Consider the following 15,867-nt stretch of genomic DNA (forward strand, 5'->3'; position numbering starts at 1 on the left):
TACTCCAAAATTATTGGAAGCCTTATGTACATCACTAATTGTACTAGACCTGACATCGCTTGTGCGGTTAACAAGTTAAGTCGGTTTACAAGTAATCCTAGTGTGCACACTGGAAGGCGTTGAAAAGGTTGCTTAGATATTTAAAGCACACATCAGAATATGGACTAAATTACACAAGGTATCCTGCAGTACTTGAAGGATACTGTGATGCAAATTGGATTTTTGACACCAATGACTCCAAATCCACCGGCGGCTATGTATTTAGCATTGGTGGAGGAGCAGTCTCTTGGAGGTCATCGAAACAAACTTGCATTGCTAGATCTACTATGGAATCAGAGTTCATAGCGCTAGATAAAGCTGCAGAAGAAGCTGAATGGCTTCGCAACTTTTTAGAGGACATTCCATGTTGGGCAAGTCTAGTGCCAGCAATCTTGATACATTGTGACAGTCAGTCAGCAATTGCAAGGGCACAAAACAGTATGTACAATGGCAAGTCTCGACATAATACTGTGCGACAGTTGATCTCTAATGGAGTTATATCTGTTGATTATATCAAATCAAAGGATAACTTAGCGGATCCGCTTACAAAAGCATTAAATAGAGATCAAATGTACTGTCTGTCAAGAGGAACGGGTTTAAAACCTACAAAATAAAGTTTTCATAGTGGTAACCCAACCTTGTAGATTGGAGATCCCAAGATCTTGCTTCAATGGGACAATTAAGTTATGAGAACTTGATGAATCACTCCTCATTCCTAAGACAATGAGTGAAGTTGCCTACAAAGGTAGTGAGGTTAAGTATTGTACTTTTAATGATTCCGTGGCTTACAAAAGCGGGGTAAGTAGGATACCCTTTTACAAGGAGATCACCTATGTACGTGTGAGGACGGGCCGCCTCGATGAAACACGTATGAAGCCAAGATGTGTTCTATGGCCAAAACGGACACAACCGATAAAACAAAATGGAAATGGAAGGAAGGTTATCATGTGGGTACATTTGTCTGGTTTTACATGAACCGCCAAGAAGTTTAAGACATCAAATTCACTTCGTGGCCTAGTAAATCCAATTTTATTCCACTAGGGCAGGTTCAAAGCCAAAAGCTACCTCTCCTGATGTGACAATTTTTCGTATATACTCTCTCTTATGCATCACGAGCATTCATGCATTAATTTCATTTATGTGGGGGATTGTTGGAATTTTGATGCTTAATGAATGAAAATTAAGCAAATAAATCAATGTGTTTGATTGGAAAATTCGAAACGAAGAACGAAGCTTAATGAATGAATATTAAGTTCGGTGATTCTGAATTAAACTCGAAACAAGTTCATCAAATGTTGAAAGAACTTCAATCGAGTAGTCGGAACATGTAAGGGACGAAAATCGAAGAAAAAAAATCACGTGAACAGTAGCCGACGCGCACCTTGCCAGTGGCAGGCGCGCACATGCGCGCGGAGCGGCGCGCATGTACGCGCGCCTGCCGAGAGCACTCGGCAGGCGCGCCGAGAGCTCTCGGCAGCGCGCGCGCGTGCGTGCAGGCGCGAGCGGGTGCCTGCAGGTCTTCGTGTCCCTTCGAATTTTCTGATGTTTTTTTCATTTCCTTGGCATTGTTTGATGATTGTGGTTAGTTACTATGGCCAAGGGACATCTCTATGAATGAAAGATCATGTCTTTTCACATGAAAAACATTAAATGCTTGATATTTTGAAAATCAAACATACATAACATATCATAAGCATATTGTTCTTCTTCCTTCTTCAACAAGAGAGAGTTTCTTCATTTCTTTGTGTAAGAACTTGAATATTTGAGTGCTCATTAATCAAGAGTTGTAGTTGTATCTTGGGAGAAGATTGCCACAAACTTTTAGCACATTGTGAGGGACAAATTCTTCTTAAGGAGAAAGTGTTCAACACTTGTCTCTACAAAGTCATTATTTTGTTTTCTTCTTGTTTTTCCTCTCATATATTTGAATACCACAACAACAATATATCACATAAGGATTCATACAATCGTGAACAATACAATCTTTTAATCAATCAAACCACTCAAAAGAAATTAAAAGAAAACATAATTACGGATCAAGCAGTCTTAAGCAACGGGGCTAATGGATTAGAACCACTAGCCCCAGCAGAGTAAGTGGTAAATTTTGAAGGGTTGCCATAATGGCTGCTGCAGCCCATAGAATCACTCCCACTAGTACTGAAATTCACACCAGAACTTTCCACCACATGCATCGAAGGACTCTGATATACCGGCACCGGCATTACTTCTGGAAGAACTGGCAATTGAGCCTCAAAATTCATCACATTAATCGCCTGTCGTATTGTGGGCCGATGCCGACAATCCGGATGAGCACACCATAGCCCCAAAACCAACAATGTCTTCATTTCTTCACCATTTTGCTCGGTACCTAAATCTTGCTCCGCAGAATCTAGTATTTTTCCGGCACCATAAAGTTGCCACACCCAATCCACTAATCGGAGCTGATCATCTTCTTGAAATATAGGATCAATGGCACTTCTCCCACAAGTGATCTCTAATAAAACGACTCCGAAGCTGAATATGTCAGATTCTTTGCTGGCCCTGCCAGAGATCACGTATTCAGGTGCCATGTATCCTCTAGTCCCCATCACCATCGTGGTTTGTGACCCTTTCTCGTGATCGACAAGTCGAGCTAGGCCGAAATCACCGAGTTTGGCATCGAAGTTTGAATCCAACATAATGTTGCTTGATTTGATATCTCTATGGACTACACATTGTTTCCATTCTTCATGTAGATACAACAAAGCTGAGGCTAATCCTTGTGCAATTTTGTATCTAACTGCCCATGTCAACACTGAATTATCCTTAAAGAGATGTGAATCTAAGCTCCCATTTGGCAAGAACTCATAAACAAGGATGAGTTCACCTCTTTCATGGCACCAACCGTTGAGTAGGACGAGGTTTTTGTGTCTTAATTGACTAATGATCTTCACTTCTGATGCATACTCTTTCAGCCCTTGACGTGATCCTCTCGATATCCTTTTTACAGCAACATACGAATCGGTTTCTTTAAAGTAACCTCTGTAAACTCCACCAAATCCTCCTTCTCCAAGCTTTAATTCCTCCGCAAAATCATTAGTTCTACGGGCCAGTTCTTCGTACGTAAACTTCTTCGCCCCAGCGCTCCTTTCAAATTCGTTCTCCATCGACGGGTCGACAGCATACGTATATGTATCTATTGGTTCCTTGTTATACTTTTTCTTCTTCAAGAAACAGCCTGCAAATCCCAAAACAAGAAGTACAATCAGCAATCCCCCAGCGCCTAATCCGAAAGCTAATCTCCAGACTCCCCGTTTCCTTTTCCGGTTTCCATCTACAATAATTAAGTTGGCCGGGGGATCCGGTGTTGGGCTCGGAGCTGGCACATTAGAAGTAACATCGATAATTAAATTTGAATAAAAATCCCAAGACTTAACAGTATTTCTCTCGAAAAAATCTCCTGTTGCACCAGAAAAGCCAAACACAACTTTTTCAGGCATGTAATCTCTGAGATCAACCACGCGGCTGAGGCTTTCCGGTATGATTGTGTTATTAAAAGTATTTGTAAAATTAACAGTGAGAATCTTTGAACTGCCGGTGTAGCTAATCCAAGCTTCATTCTGCCTCCCATGAGTAATATCATTCTGCCAATAAGCGGTTGCAACAGATACCATGGAATTTATATTAATCCCAACATGTGGGGCAACTGGATCGAAAGAATTCTGGTAAGTATCGAATTCAACTGCAAAAAACGTCTCCGCAGATGAATTTGAATAAACACCGTCTGTATTAAGGCCTATGCTTGAACCATCAGAGGCAGTCCTCACGGATGAATTGACAGGAGCAAAGAAAAAGGTGATTCCATCCGCAAAATCGGTTCTCCCGCTTGAATCTATCACAAACGAAAAATGAGTCGAAAAATCACTCAAATTTCCGGAATTCTTGTCCCACAGATGCAGCGGCTCGACATAAGTGGCGCGACCCACTCTTGATACCCGTGAAACATTGAACTCATTCGGGGTGAGCTGAATCCCTTGGGGTGAGATGTAAGCATCTCCTTGGGTGTCGATGAAGCGATTGTTCTCGTTAGACCCGAAACTGGCAAAGTTGAAGGATAACGAAACCGAAATAGTACTTGCCGGGGTGGAGAAGAGCAAGAAGAAGAAGAAGAAGACGTAAACCCCAATGGTGAAACAATGCATGGTTGCTGATACTCTGTTTTGGTCGTGTAAGAACCAAGAAAGTGCTTATAAATGTTGATTTCATGCAGTAGAACAAATTTCTTTTGCTTTAGCAAATTCGTCGAAAGAGTCTTCCCAACATATTTCTTTAGCTTTAGCAAAAGGCTGTGTTTTTTTATTGAAAAGCTTCACCATTTCCTCCTCCATTTATTTTCTAATCTCCACTAGACTGTCTTTTCTTTCTATTGGTTATGACTACGACTTGTGTATAATCAACTTCCTTTGGTAAATCAACATGGTTCCATTCTCATCGGACTCTTGCATGGTCGGAAGATGAAGAAAAATGTGATTTTCCCTGCAAAATAAATATGGATGGTAGGTAGAGATCTTTATGACACTCTGGCATATTATCTTATTTAGCATATCAAACTATTTTCTTTGTGTGTAGGTCTTTTGTGAGATGAGCTTACGAATCTTTATATGTGAGACAGATCAACCTACCGATATTTACAATAAAAAGTAATACTCTTAGCATAAAAAGTAATATTTTTTCATAGATGACCCAAATAAGAGATCCGTCTCACAAAATACGATCCGTGAGACCGTCTCACACAAGTTTTTGTTTTTCTTTGTTATATGATGTGTTGAAGAAAATATTATTCCCAAGAATTTTGACGTATGACAAAAACAAGACAGCTCTGCGGTTTATATGTGTGACATATATCAGTTCAACTGTCCAGCTCAAATAATGGTATCTTTCTAATCGGCCAAAGCTAAAAGGAGTTTCAACCGCTTATCAGAACCGGATCATTTAAAGGACCATTTATTACTCAAAGACATTCTCCGACCGGTTTAATACATTCGAAGTATTACACCATCTTGAAGTCAACATATATACATCTGCTCCAAGATTGATCCGCATTTATGATCCTATCCCAAAGAAGAGAGACCTAGTATAGACTGCATGTTCTGATGCTAAATACAGTTACTATAAGAGGAACTCTTCAGGAAAAGAACTTCAGAACGGTGCTGAGCAAAAGGAAGATTAAATGCGTTCATTAAAGAATATTTAATACTCATAAAGACGACAGCGACTCATCTGTTCAGAGAATCAGGTTAACGTTACTAAGTCCTTCCCGACCGTTAAGAAAATCGTGTATATTAACGGAAGAGTGTGCTAAGCAGAAAGCGTCCTTTCAGCTCACAATTGAATCATAACAGCTTGCTTGCATACTTGAAAAGATCTCAGAGCGCTCCTAAAAGTTTACATACTTCTTCGCTCAATCAGCACGCTTTCAACAGAAAATCATTTGATCATCTTAGGATCATTTTCGTGCTACTCATACCAAACCGTTTATTCTCATCAGTAACCTTTTGGTTATTAGATCAAGTCTTGTTATCTAGTGAACTGAGTGTTCTTAATATCCAGAAGTGTAAAGTGATCACTAAGAGTTCCAATACAGGCAGTGTGATAAGTCTTGATTGGAGTGGGCTGTTGCAAATACGTTGTAAAGCCAAAGTCTTTTAGTGGAATCCTTCCTGAAAAAGGAAGAAGGGGTGACGTAAATGTATTCAATCTCCGAATATCCATAAAAATCTTGTGTTATTTACTTATCGCAAGCTCTTACATTTTTAACCGCAATTTGTTAAGTCTGCTAAAAGTGTTTGAACCGTCATTAGAAATTGTGAATCGTTTTCCGCACTCATCAGTGGTTCAAGTTTCCAACCGTTTGAGAAAGAATTTTCAACCGCCTAAAAACGTTTGAAAAACTTATTTTAAATAAGAAAATTGGAAAGAGTTAATTCATCCCCCCCTCTAAACTCTTTCCCGATCCCAACAAGTGGTATCAGAGCGGGGTTTTCTCAAACACTGACATCTTTTCAATCACTTATGCCTTCTTTCAATAAAATTCCAATGTTCTCTGAAGAAGATTATGACGATTGAAAAATTCGCATGCAGGCACATTTAGCAGCCCAAGATGACGATATGTGGTATGTCATCACTGACGGGCCAATGAGAATTCTGAAGGTGAATACAGCTGCAACAATAACTGAAGGTGCTCCTCAGATGGTTGAAAAGCACAGATCTGAATGGACAGCTGAGGATAAAAAGAAGGCAAATTTGGATAACGTTGCGAAAGATATTCTCTATAAAACTCTGGACAAGAATATGTTCGCCAAGATCAAGACCTGCACTACTGCGAAGGAAATATGGGAAAAACTTACTCAACTATGCGAAGGCAATGATCAGACTAAGGAAAACAAGTTGACTGTGGCTATCCAGAAGTTTGACAACGCAAAGATGAAGCCAGGAGAAACTCTTACAGAATTTGACGAACGTTTCAGCAGTATCATCATCGAACTCACTCACTCGGGAAAGAATATTCCAACAGAGAAATTGCTTTAAAGGTTATGCGAGCTCTTCCTAGAGAATGAGATGTAAAGACTATAGCAGTGCGAGAATCAAAAGATCTGAACAAACTGAAACTTCATGATCTCTTCGCCGACCTTAAAGCGTATGAGTTCGAGCTAGGAATACGAACTGAAGAGGATCCATCCACATCGCAACAAACAAAGGCACTACCAGCTACCATAGTGACTCTTCCGGTCGAAGAGTCCTCAAGTAAAAAATCGGCCGAGCAATTAAGCAATGAAGCCATGTCTTTATTCGTTAAAAAATTCAGTAAATTCATGCGTAAGAATCAATCACAGATGAATAAACCTCACTTCAACAAGGACCATACTGATGATGGTCAAGCTTGTTTTAACTGTGGAAAGAGAGGACACTTTATTGCAGAATGCAACAGGCCAAGAAAAGATGAAAAGAAATCAGGTGACAGAAGACGAGTTAAAAACAACAAAAGATTCATCAAAAAGAAGAGTCAACGAGTCCTAGTTGCAGAAGAAGACAAAGGCAAATGGGCTGAATCAGAAACTGAAAAATCTATTCCTAAAGAATCTTCAAGTGAAAGAGAAGATGAGAAAGTAGAATGTCTCATGGCCAAAGAAGATCAAGAATCTACTGATGAAATGGTAATTGACTTTAACTCTAATGAATTCACACGAGTAGATCTTGTCACCGCACTTCACGACATGGTAGATGAGTTTAAGAGGCTATCACAGCAGTTCAATGAAGCCAAAACAGAAAAACAAAACTTGAAAAACAAGTTAACTCTCTCTAGCTGTTCGCAGCAAAAAGAGGTTAACGGTTTGAAAGTAAAGTTAAGTCTGCTAACGGCTGAGAATGATGATTTGCGAAGATTGTTCCATGCTACTTTGAAAGAAAACAAACGGTTGATAAATACAGTTAACACTTGGAACAAGTCCTCTGTTTCTCTGAATAGGATGCAAGAAATGTAGAAGCCAGCCAGAGACAGAACCGGGCTAGGTTATAGCATTAATGAATGCAGCACCTCAGGAGCACAAACTCAACCGCTACTAGAAAAAGGCAATTTAAAACCAATTAAATTTGTCAGATTTAGTACGGTATATGAACATGATAAACCTGAAGATCAAGGCACTCAGAATGTAAATCTTGAAAATAACAGAAGGCGATGTGGTTTAGGATACGTCGAAATTGAGAATGCTAAAGCCAACCGATCATGGCTCAGACGCAGGCCTAATACAACCGTTCACAACGGTTCAGGTTGGGCCAGCAGAAAGTCAGGATCAACCGGAAATCATTCAAAAACTAGACCGAACCATTACCACAATAGCCGACCTGTTCAAAAGAGATATCGGTTGGGTGAGAATGACAGATGGTCTAAACAACATACTGGAAAGAAAAAGACACTGCATACACCACCTGATTATGCACATAACAGCTCTTTCCTTAGGACTCATCATGAAAAATCCTTCAAGATAATTCAAGTGTGGATTCCTAAGGATCTAATAAGCTCAGGACCCAAATAGGAAAGGGTACCAATCTCTCCTTTCAATAATGTTAGGTGTCAAAGAAAAGGAACTTGGAGGAATCAATCAGGTTCTTGGATAGTGGCTGTTATAGGCACATGACTGGAAGCAAAGATCTCATGTCAGAAGTAATCAACTACAAAGGTCCAACAATCACCTTCGGTGACAATTCTAAAGGTAAAGCTGTTGATAAGGGTAAGATTATCCACGGCAAAATTATTATTAGAGATGTACTTCTTGTAGATAATCTATGTTATAACCTGATAAGCATAAGCCAACTATGTGACAGTGGTTACACCGTAGAATTTAAAAAACTTATATGTACTGTCAAAATCGCGGCAGGTAGTATCATGTTAACTGGTCATAGAGAGCAAAATACATACAAAGTTAAATGGAATGATGACTGTCTTAGCGCACCTACCTGTTTTGTCGCCTTAAATGGAAATAAAAATTGGCTTTGGCATAAACGGCTCAATCTTCTTAATTTCAAATCTATTGCCACTATCAGCAAACTTAAATTAGTTTCTGGATTGCCTAACATTGATTTTGGCAAAGATAGAATTTGCAATGCTTGTCAGTTAGGTAAACAAGTCCGGTCAACATTCAAGAGCAAATGAAGAAACTCATCAGCAAGATGCCTAGAACTTCTTCATATGGACTTGTTCAGACCAATACCCGTAACAAGCATAGGGGGAAAGAAATACACTCTCGTAGTAATTGATGATTTCTCTAGATTTACATGAGTAACATTTCTAAACTCCAAAGACTCAACCGCTGATCAACTAATCAAGCAGCTCAAAAGACTTCAAAACGAGAAAAGTGAAGCAGTTGACAGAATCAGGAGTGACAGAGGAACTGAATTTCTAAACCGATTCCTGTCATCCTATCTTGAAGATCATGGCATAAAACATGAATTATCAGCAGCAAGATCACCTCAACAAAACGGAGTAGCTGAAAGAAGAAATCACACATTGAAGGAAGCAGCTAGAACCATGATAGCCAAATCTGGTATCTGGTATGTTTTGGGCTGAAGTCATCAACACAGCCTGTTATACTCAAAACCGGTCCATGATCAATAAGAATCATGAGAAAACTCCATATGAAATTTGGACCGGCAAGCAGCCAGATGTTGGATACTTTCGCATCTTTGGTTGTAACTGTTTCATTCACATTAATGGCAAAACACATCTCACTGCTTTTGATGTTAAAGCTGATAATGGCACCTTTTTAGGATATTCAGCAGCGAGCAAAGCATACAGAGTTTATAACCAAAGAACTCTCACTGTTGAAGAATCTATACACATCGTATTTGATGAATCATCTATATGTCATGACAACAATAATAACAGTATACATGATTTAATAAATAATCTTGATGCAACTAACCTTGAAGCAAGCAGTGATGATGAGGTAGATCTGAGGAAAATAGGGGGAATCACATCAAAAGAAAATCCAACCGCTCAAGAACAAACTCAACAGGTGAACGAACCAGAGGACATCCAACAAACGTAGATGGAAGTAGCACTGGAGCAAGAAGAAGAAATTATTCAACCTACCGAGCTAAATCCATATGGACCATGTCTCTAGTGGAAAAAGGATCATCCACTTCAGCTTGTCATCGGTAACCCTACTGCTCCTCTTAGAACTAGAAATCAAATGATAAATGAAGTTATGCATGCTGCATTTGTTTCTCAAATATAACCTAAGAAAATTTATGATGCATTACTTAACTCAAATTGGATAGAGGCCATGCAAGAAGAACTTAATCAGTTTAAAAGAAGTAAAGTCTGGCATCTAGTCCCTCGGACTAATAACACTCATGTGATTGGAACTAGATGGGTATTCAGAAACAAAATGGATGAAAACGGTTTGATAATAAGAAAAAAGGCTAGACTTGTAGATCAGGGCTATAGACAAGAAGAAGGTATAGACTTTAATGAATCCTTTGCCCCTGTCTCCAGGTTAGAAGCTATAAGAATATTTTTGGCATTTGCAGCATTTAAGAATTTCAAAATATATCAAATGGATGTTAAATCTGCATTTTTGAATGGATTATTAAATGAGGTAGTTCATGTAGAACAACCACCTGGCTTTATTGATCACACTTTTCCTAATTATATTTACAAACTGGACAAAGCTCTGTATGGACTGAAGCAGGCACCAAGAGCATGGTATGACACATTAACCAAATTCTTGCTTGAACATGGTTTCTCAATTGGAACAGTTGATAAAACATTGTTTACATTCTCAAAAAATGATCATTCATTGTTTGTACAAATATATGTGAACGATATTATTTTTGGATCAACTAACCCTAAGCTATGTGAGAAATTCTCTAAGATGATGCAGGAGCAATTTGAGATGAGCATGATGGGCGAATTGAATTACTTTTTAGGATTGCAAGTCAAGCAGTCCGAAAATGGGATATTTATCAATCAAGCCAAATACACTTGAGATATGCTAAAGAAATTCAGCATGGAAAATTGCTTTCAAGCTTCCACCCCAATGAGCTCATCATTTAAACTAGATAAAGATGAAGGGGAAATCTCTGTGGACACAAAAATGTACAGAGGGTTAATAGGTTCTTTGCTATACTTGACTGCCAGCCGACCGGACATTATGTTTGCGGTTTGTTTATGCGCACGGTTTCAAGCTAAACCTATGCAATCTCATTTTATTGCCTCTAAACATATCCTTAAATATCTTAAAGGAACTACTAATGTGGGTCTTTGGTATCCCAAAAATTCAAGTCTTAATCTTGTAGGGTATTCAGACGCAGATTATGCTGGGTGCAGGGTCGACAGAAAAAGTACGAGCGGTTCATGTCAATTTTTAGGCGAACGGTTGATATCATGGCTCAGTAAGAAACAAACGTCAATTGCTACATCAACCGCTGAAGCGGAATACCTTGCGGCTGGAAGTTGTTTGTGATCATATGCTTTGGATACAACAACAATTGAAAGATTATGGCATCCAAGCTACTGAATCACCCATTTTCTGCGATAACACCAGCGCAATAGCAATCACATACAACCCAGTTATGCACTCTCGGACAAAACATATTGATATCAGACATCACTTCATCCTGAGAACAATTCATGAAGAAAGAAATACGGCTTGAATATGTTCATACGGATCAAAAAACTGCCGATATTTTCACAAAACCATTACCAGAGGCTAAATTCTCTCATTTTCGCAATATGCTTGGATTAATTGATTTATCTTGATATATTTAGTTATTGTGTGTGTTTAGTTTGTATTGCAGGAAATAAATGGATACAAAATAAAAATTTTATTGAACAAACAGACGGCATTGTACATCCATAACTTCATCTTCTACCGCCCTCAACCAGTTGCGCAACCAAGCGGTCAGCTTATCGGTGGAGGTACGTAAAAAGTCATCTGAGGAAGAAATCTTCCTCAGAGTCCTCTGCTCTTTTAAGAGCATGAAGAGGTAAACGCCATCATCGGAGAAGACGTATGATGCATCAGTGACATAAAGGAGTCGCTTATATTTCTTCAGGAGTGACATCTCCTTAGCAGTAACGCCTAGTCCTCCATCAATGGAGGACCGAAGCTCTTCGACCTTTGTCCAGACTGTCAGCGTCTTCTCAAAAACGCTATCTTAATAAGTAGCCTTGCAGGAAGCTATCATTGACTCCATAAATTCTTTCACTAGATCTGGCTCACTTGAACTGCCTGCTTTCGCCATTTTGATATTTGTTGTGTGTAAAACTAACACATCTACCTGTTTTTATAGATAAAGTGATTGAAGGGTCTCTCTCTCATATTGCACAGACAATAGGATTTAAATAGGCTTTCTGTCTAAGCCATCGACGGTTCATTATCCAGGATTAGTCTTCAATCCACATGTTTAGGGGGAAAATGGTTAAGTCATTAATTAAATCGACTTCTCAACCGTTTCCTCTAACTACATTACGCATACGAATCATTTTACTTGGGCGAGATACTTCCACGTCATTGCGTAAAAATTACTCAAAACTTTTCGACTACTTCTGACTGACGTGACAGTTTTTACTTTTGAAATTTCAAAATTTTACCACCGCTCAAATTTTTCAAAAATTATTACAAAATTCTCTCCACTAACAGTCCTCCATGTGGACTGACTGGTGAATATCTGAACCACACATACATACTCTACATTTGCAACCTCGCTGAGCTTACCTTGCTACTGCAACTTTATCGCATTCTCATTTAACTTGCAGATGCTGACATTCAAATCCTCTCGGTAAATCAAAAATATGGCTGCTTCTATCGCTCAGAACACAATCGCTGTTAACTTCGCGTCGATATTTGTCATGCCCAACAAATCGATGCAAGCCATGTTTCGCAAATTAGAAAATTCCAGGGCTTCACTCCTTTATGGGCTGCAGCTACAAATACTCAGACACACTACTAAAGGAATTCTTCGAGTCTGCGCACATGAAGAACGGCGAAATTATTTGTGTCGTCCAAAACAAAAAATTTCTGTTCACACAGAAGATGTTTGCTGAATTGTTCAGCCTACCCACGGAAGGAGTAACTGATTTCTCTACACTGCCTAATGAAATATTGATATCTGGCGTGGTGCTTTCTCAGACACAGACTCTCCAATTTCACATCCAACTTGTCAAAAGCGCGACTTAAAGATTGAATACAGACTGCTAGCAGATATCGTCGCCAAAGGACTGCTTGCCAAAGCCGGTGCTTATGATAAAATCACTTTGGAAAAATTTCTGGTTATGGTCACTATCTCATCCAAATTGCAAGTTAACTGGTCTGACGTTCTCTTCAAAATATTGGTGGCCATGATCAACAAAGAAAACCAATCACAAGGGTTTGCGATTCCAATCTGCCACATGTTGATCGACGCCGGGGTTCAACCGGTTGATATGATAGACGTTGGCAAAACTAAGCTCTTCAACTGGATATCGGTTGAAAAATTTATCCAAAAGAATCGACCGGCTGAGGTGATAGTCTCCATCAAGACTGAAACCGGGGAAGAGTTTGTCAAACAAAAGAAATCATCCAAAACTGTTTCAACCGCCAAGGAAACCAAGAGAAAGCTGGTTCTAAAGACAAGCTCCGATGATGAGTCCAAAGATGACGTTCCAGTTGCTCAAGTTTTTAAGAAAAAGAGAACTGCACAACCAACAAAGATAAGATTGGTCAAACATCTTTCGGCTCCACTTGTTCCTGCCCCTATCCCTGCGATCTCAGTCACAAAACAAAAGGGGATTCGTATTGGTGAAACAGAGACTGAATCGTCTTATTCTGGAGTCCCTATCATTCTCTCTTCAGATAAGGGCAAACAGGTGGTGATTGAAAATCCACCTCAAAACAATGCAGTTCATACGGCCATAGTACTCGAAAGCGAGCGTGTAAATGAGGTTGTCCAGAAAAAGATAAAAATATTTGACATATGGGTTAAATATCGAACTGCTGTAACGTTTGATTCGCTACTTGAAACCGGCAAAATTAAAGCAGCTGCTAAGCTGGAGCGGTCCATTTTGGAATGGACAGAAACGGCTGGTATTCAAACCGCTCTTCAACGACGAAACTTTCTGAAACTTCAAATGAAGGAAAGCACTCTCCGAATCATCATCCGGTTGAAAAGAAATAATTTTGACCCTTTTTGTCCTATTGACAAGGATGATTCGACAGTCATCTCTCAACTTGAAATGGACGCATTGTCACTGGCTATGAGAGTCGCTCAAATGCGACAAGATCTTAATCTCCCAACCGTTACAGATCAAACAAATTTAGACTCTCTGATGGACATTCATGAAGATCTAAGCTCCGAACAGTGTCAAGTCATCCCTACTGAAATGTATTCCTCATCCAATTCACCCGGTACAATCACTAAACCTTCTTCACCAGCACTTACCATGACAGCTCAATCGGGTGATGATGAAACCATTATGCCTCTTTCTACAACAAAAATCACGGCTGAAGACCTTCCAGGTGCTGAAACACAGAGTCATCAGCTTACCACCGACATTCTATCTGAGTCTCGAACAATATCTGCAATGGATCAGTCTACCCAACTGTGGGGACCCGGACGCTAATTCATTTCTTAATCATCTTTGGGAATAATTAGATCAATTAATAAACAGGGTCTAAATTTTTTTTTAAATGGGGAACATGTATTAATTAAATGAGTAACACATGATAATCCATCTAATATAAACCTCTAAGTAAAAGTACAAGTCTGGTACCATTACATTAAAATCAAACTAGGGTTCAACTACTATATATCAAGTGCTGAATCCTATCTACTTTTGATCCGGATCTCCACCCTAACTTGTCCTCTCTCATCCTCTTCTTGACCATGATCCTGTCCCACCTGTTGTCATGCACATATACAAACAAGACAACAGCCGGATAACTCCGGTGAGAATATAATCCCAGTATAAACAATGTAAACATGCAATCATATAAACAATATAAAAGCATGAAACAAGTATCAATAACATGTATCAAATCTGAAAGACATGAATCGATATAAAACTGTAAATCAACTCTGATTCACAATCTCTGACTCATAAACTCTGACTCATAAACTCTGACTCATAAACTCTGACTCGACTCTTTCCTAAACTAGGGATCCCAATCTGAATAAGAACGCAACAATATCCCACCTACTCTCACGATCGTGGTGGCGGTACGTTCTTATTTACGGATTTTGGTCCTCTCTATATCAAATCTTGGTGATAAAAGTCGCTCTTCTTCTAAGCCACATCAATATGACCAAACGTCTGGTGTCTTGGCAACTCAGCCGAAGACTTGGCCACTCAGCCAATAACAAGGCACATCAGCCCATGACTAGGTACATCCACCCATGACTCCTCGCATATTATATGCTTACTATAACTCAATAGAATAAGCATATGAATCTCAAACATTACAACATATCGAGGCAATGGCAATTCAGTATGTGATTTTGGGAGACTCAAGTTCAATCAAACTCGAGTTGTGCAATCCCGAATCAACATTGATTTATACCTTTCTTTCTGTCGATCTGTTGAAATCGAAGTCTCGAATTCAAAGCCTGTCAATATCAATCTGGCAATGACAATATCAAGAAGTATAATATCAATATACAACTCCAATCAATACTGGATATAATCAGAACCCAATCTAATTCTGTTTCAACGGCATAACGGTACAATCTCAATATACCCAGCAATCCAAATTAACATATATCAATTCCCACAACTTATAATCAATAACAATACCAATCGGATATCAAATCTCAATCAAATCCATTCTAAAAATCATAACAATTTCATATGATATCCGTTCTTCGATCCGGTTTCGATTATACGTGTCTATTAAGTCGAGAACACCATATATCAATCATATCTGATTCTGACAGTATCATAATTTCAAAGCATAACAAAACATAATAAAACTTACGTTCAGTTGAAGCTCTCGTCAATAGAAATACAGTACTGCAGTCGGATTCAAAATCTGATGGACGGATCGTTCACGAATCACAAATCATAATATGGACGGATCGTCAATAGATATCTCTGAAGTTTTCTCGTTCCTTTCTTCTGATTGAATTGAAGGAACTGATATATATATATATATATATATATATATATATATCAAGTTGCATGGCCATGATACGTGGCTTATTCTTCAAGCATCTCAGTCGGCGCTCGGGCGGTGATAAATTACCGCTCGGGCGCGGAACGTTCTGTCCGAGTATTTTTCTTATTGCACACTGGCGCTCGGGCGGTCACAAACT

At 39.1% G+C, this 15,867-nt stretch overlaps 1 protein-coding gene across 1 annotated transcript; it reads right to left on the reverse strand.

The window, feature by feature from the left end:
* Positions 1-1,981: 1,981 nt before the first annotated feature.
* On the reverse strand, positions 1,982-4,348 carry LOC142527299 (L-type lectin-domain containing receptor kinase IX.1-like). The gene has a single exon (XM_075632065.1). The coding sequence runs from the start codon at positions 4,218-4,220 to the stop codon at positions 2,076-2,078; it is 2,145 nt and encodes a 714-aa protein (XP_075488180.1). The 5' UTR covers positions 4,221-4,348; the 3' UTR covers positions 1,982-2,075.
* Positions 4,349-15,867: the final 11,519 nt, after the last annotated feature.

The sequence above is a fragment of the Primulina tabacum genome, chromosome 15, assembly GCF_025594145.1.
Source record: "Primulina tabacum isolate GXHZ01 chromosome 15, ASM2559414v2, whole genome shotgun sequence".
NCBI classification, from domain to species: domain Eukaryota; kingdom Viridiplantae; phylum Streptophyta; class Magnoliopsida; order Lamiales; family Gesneriaceae; genus Primulina; species Primulina tabacum.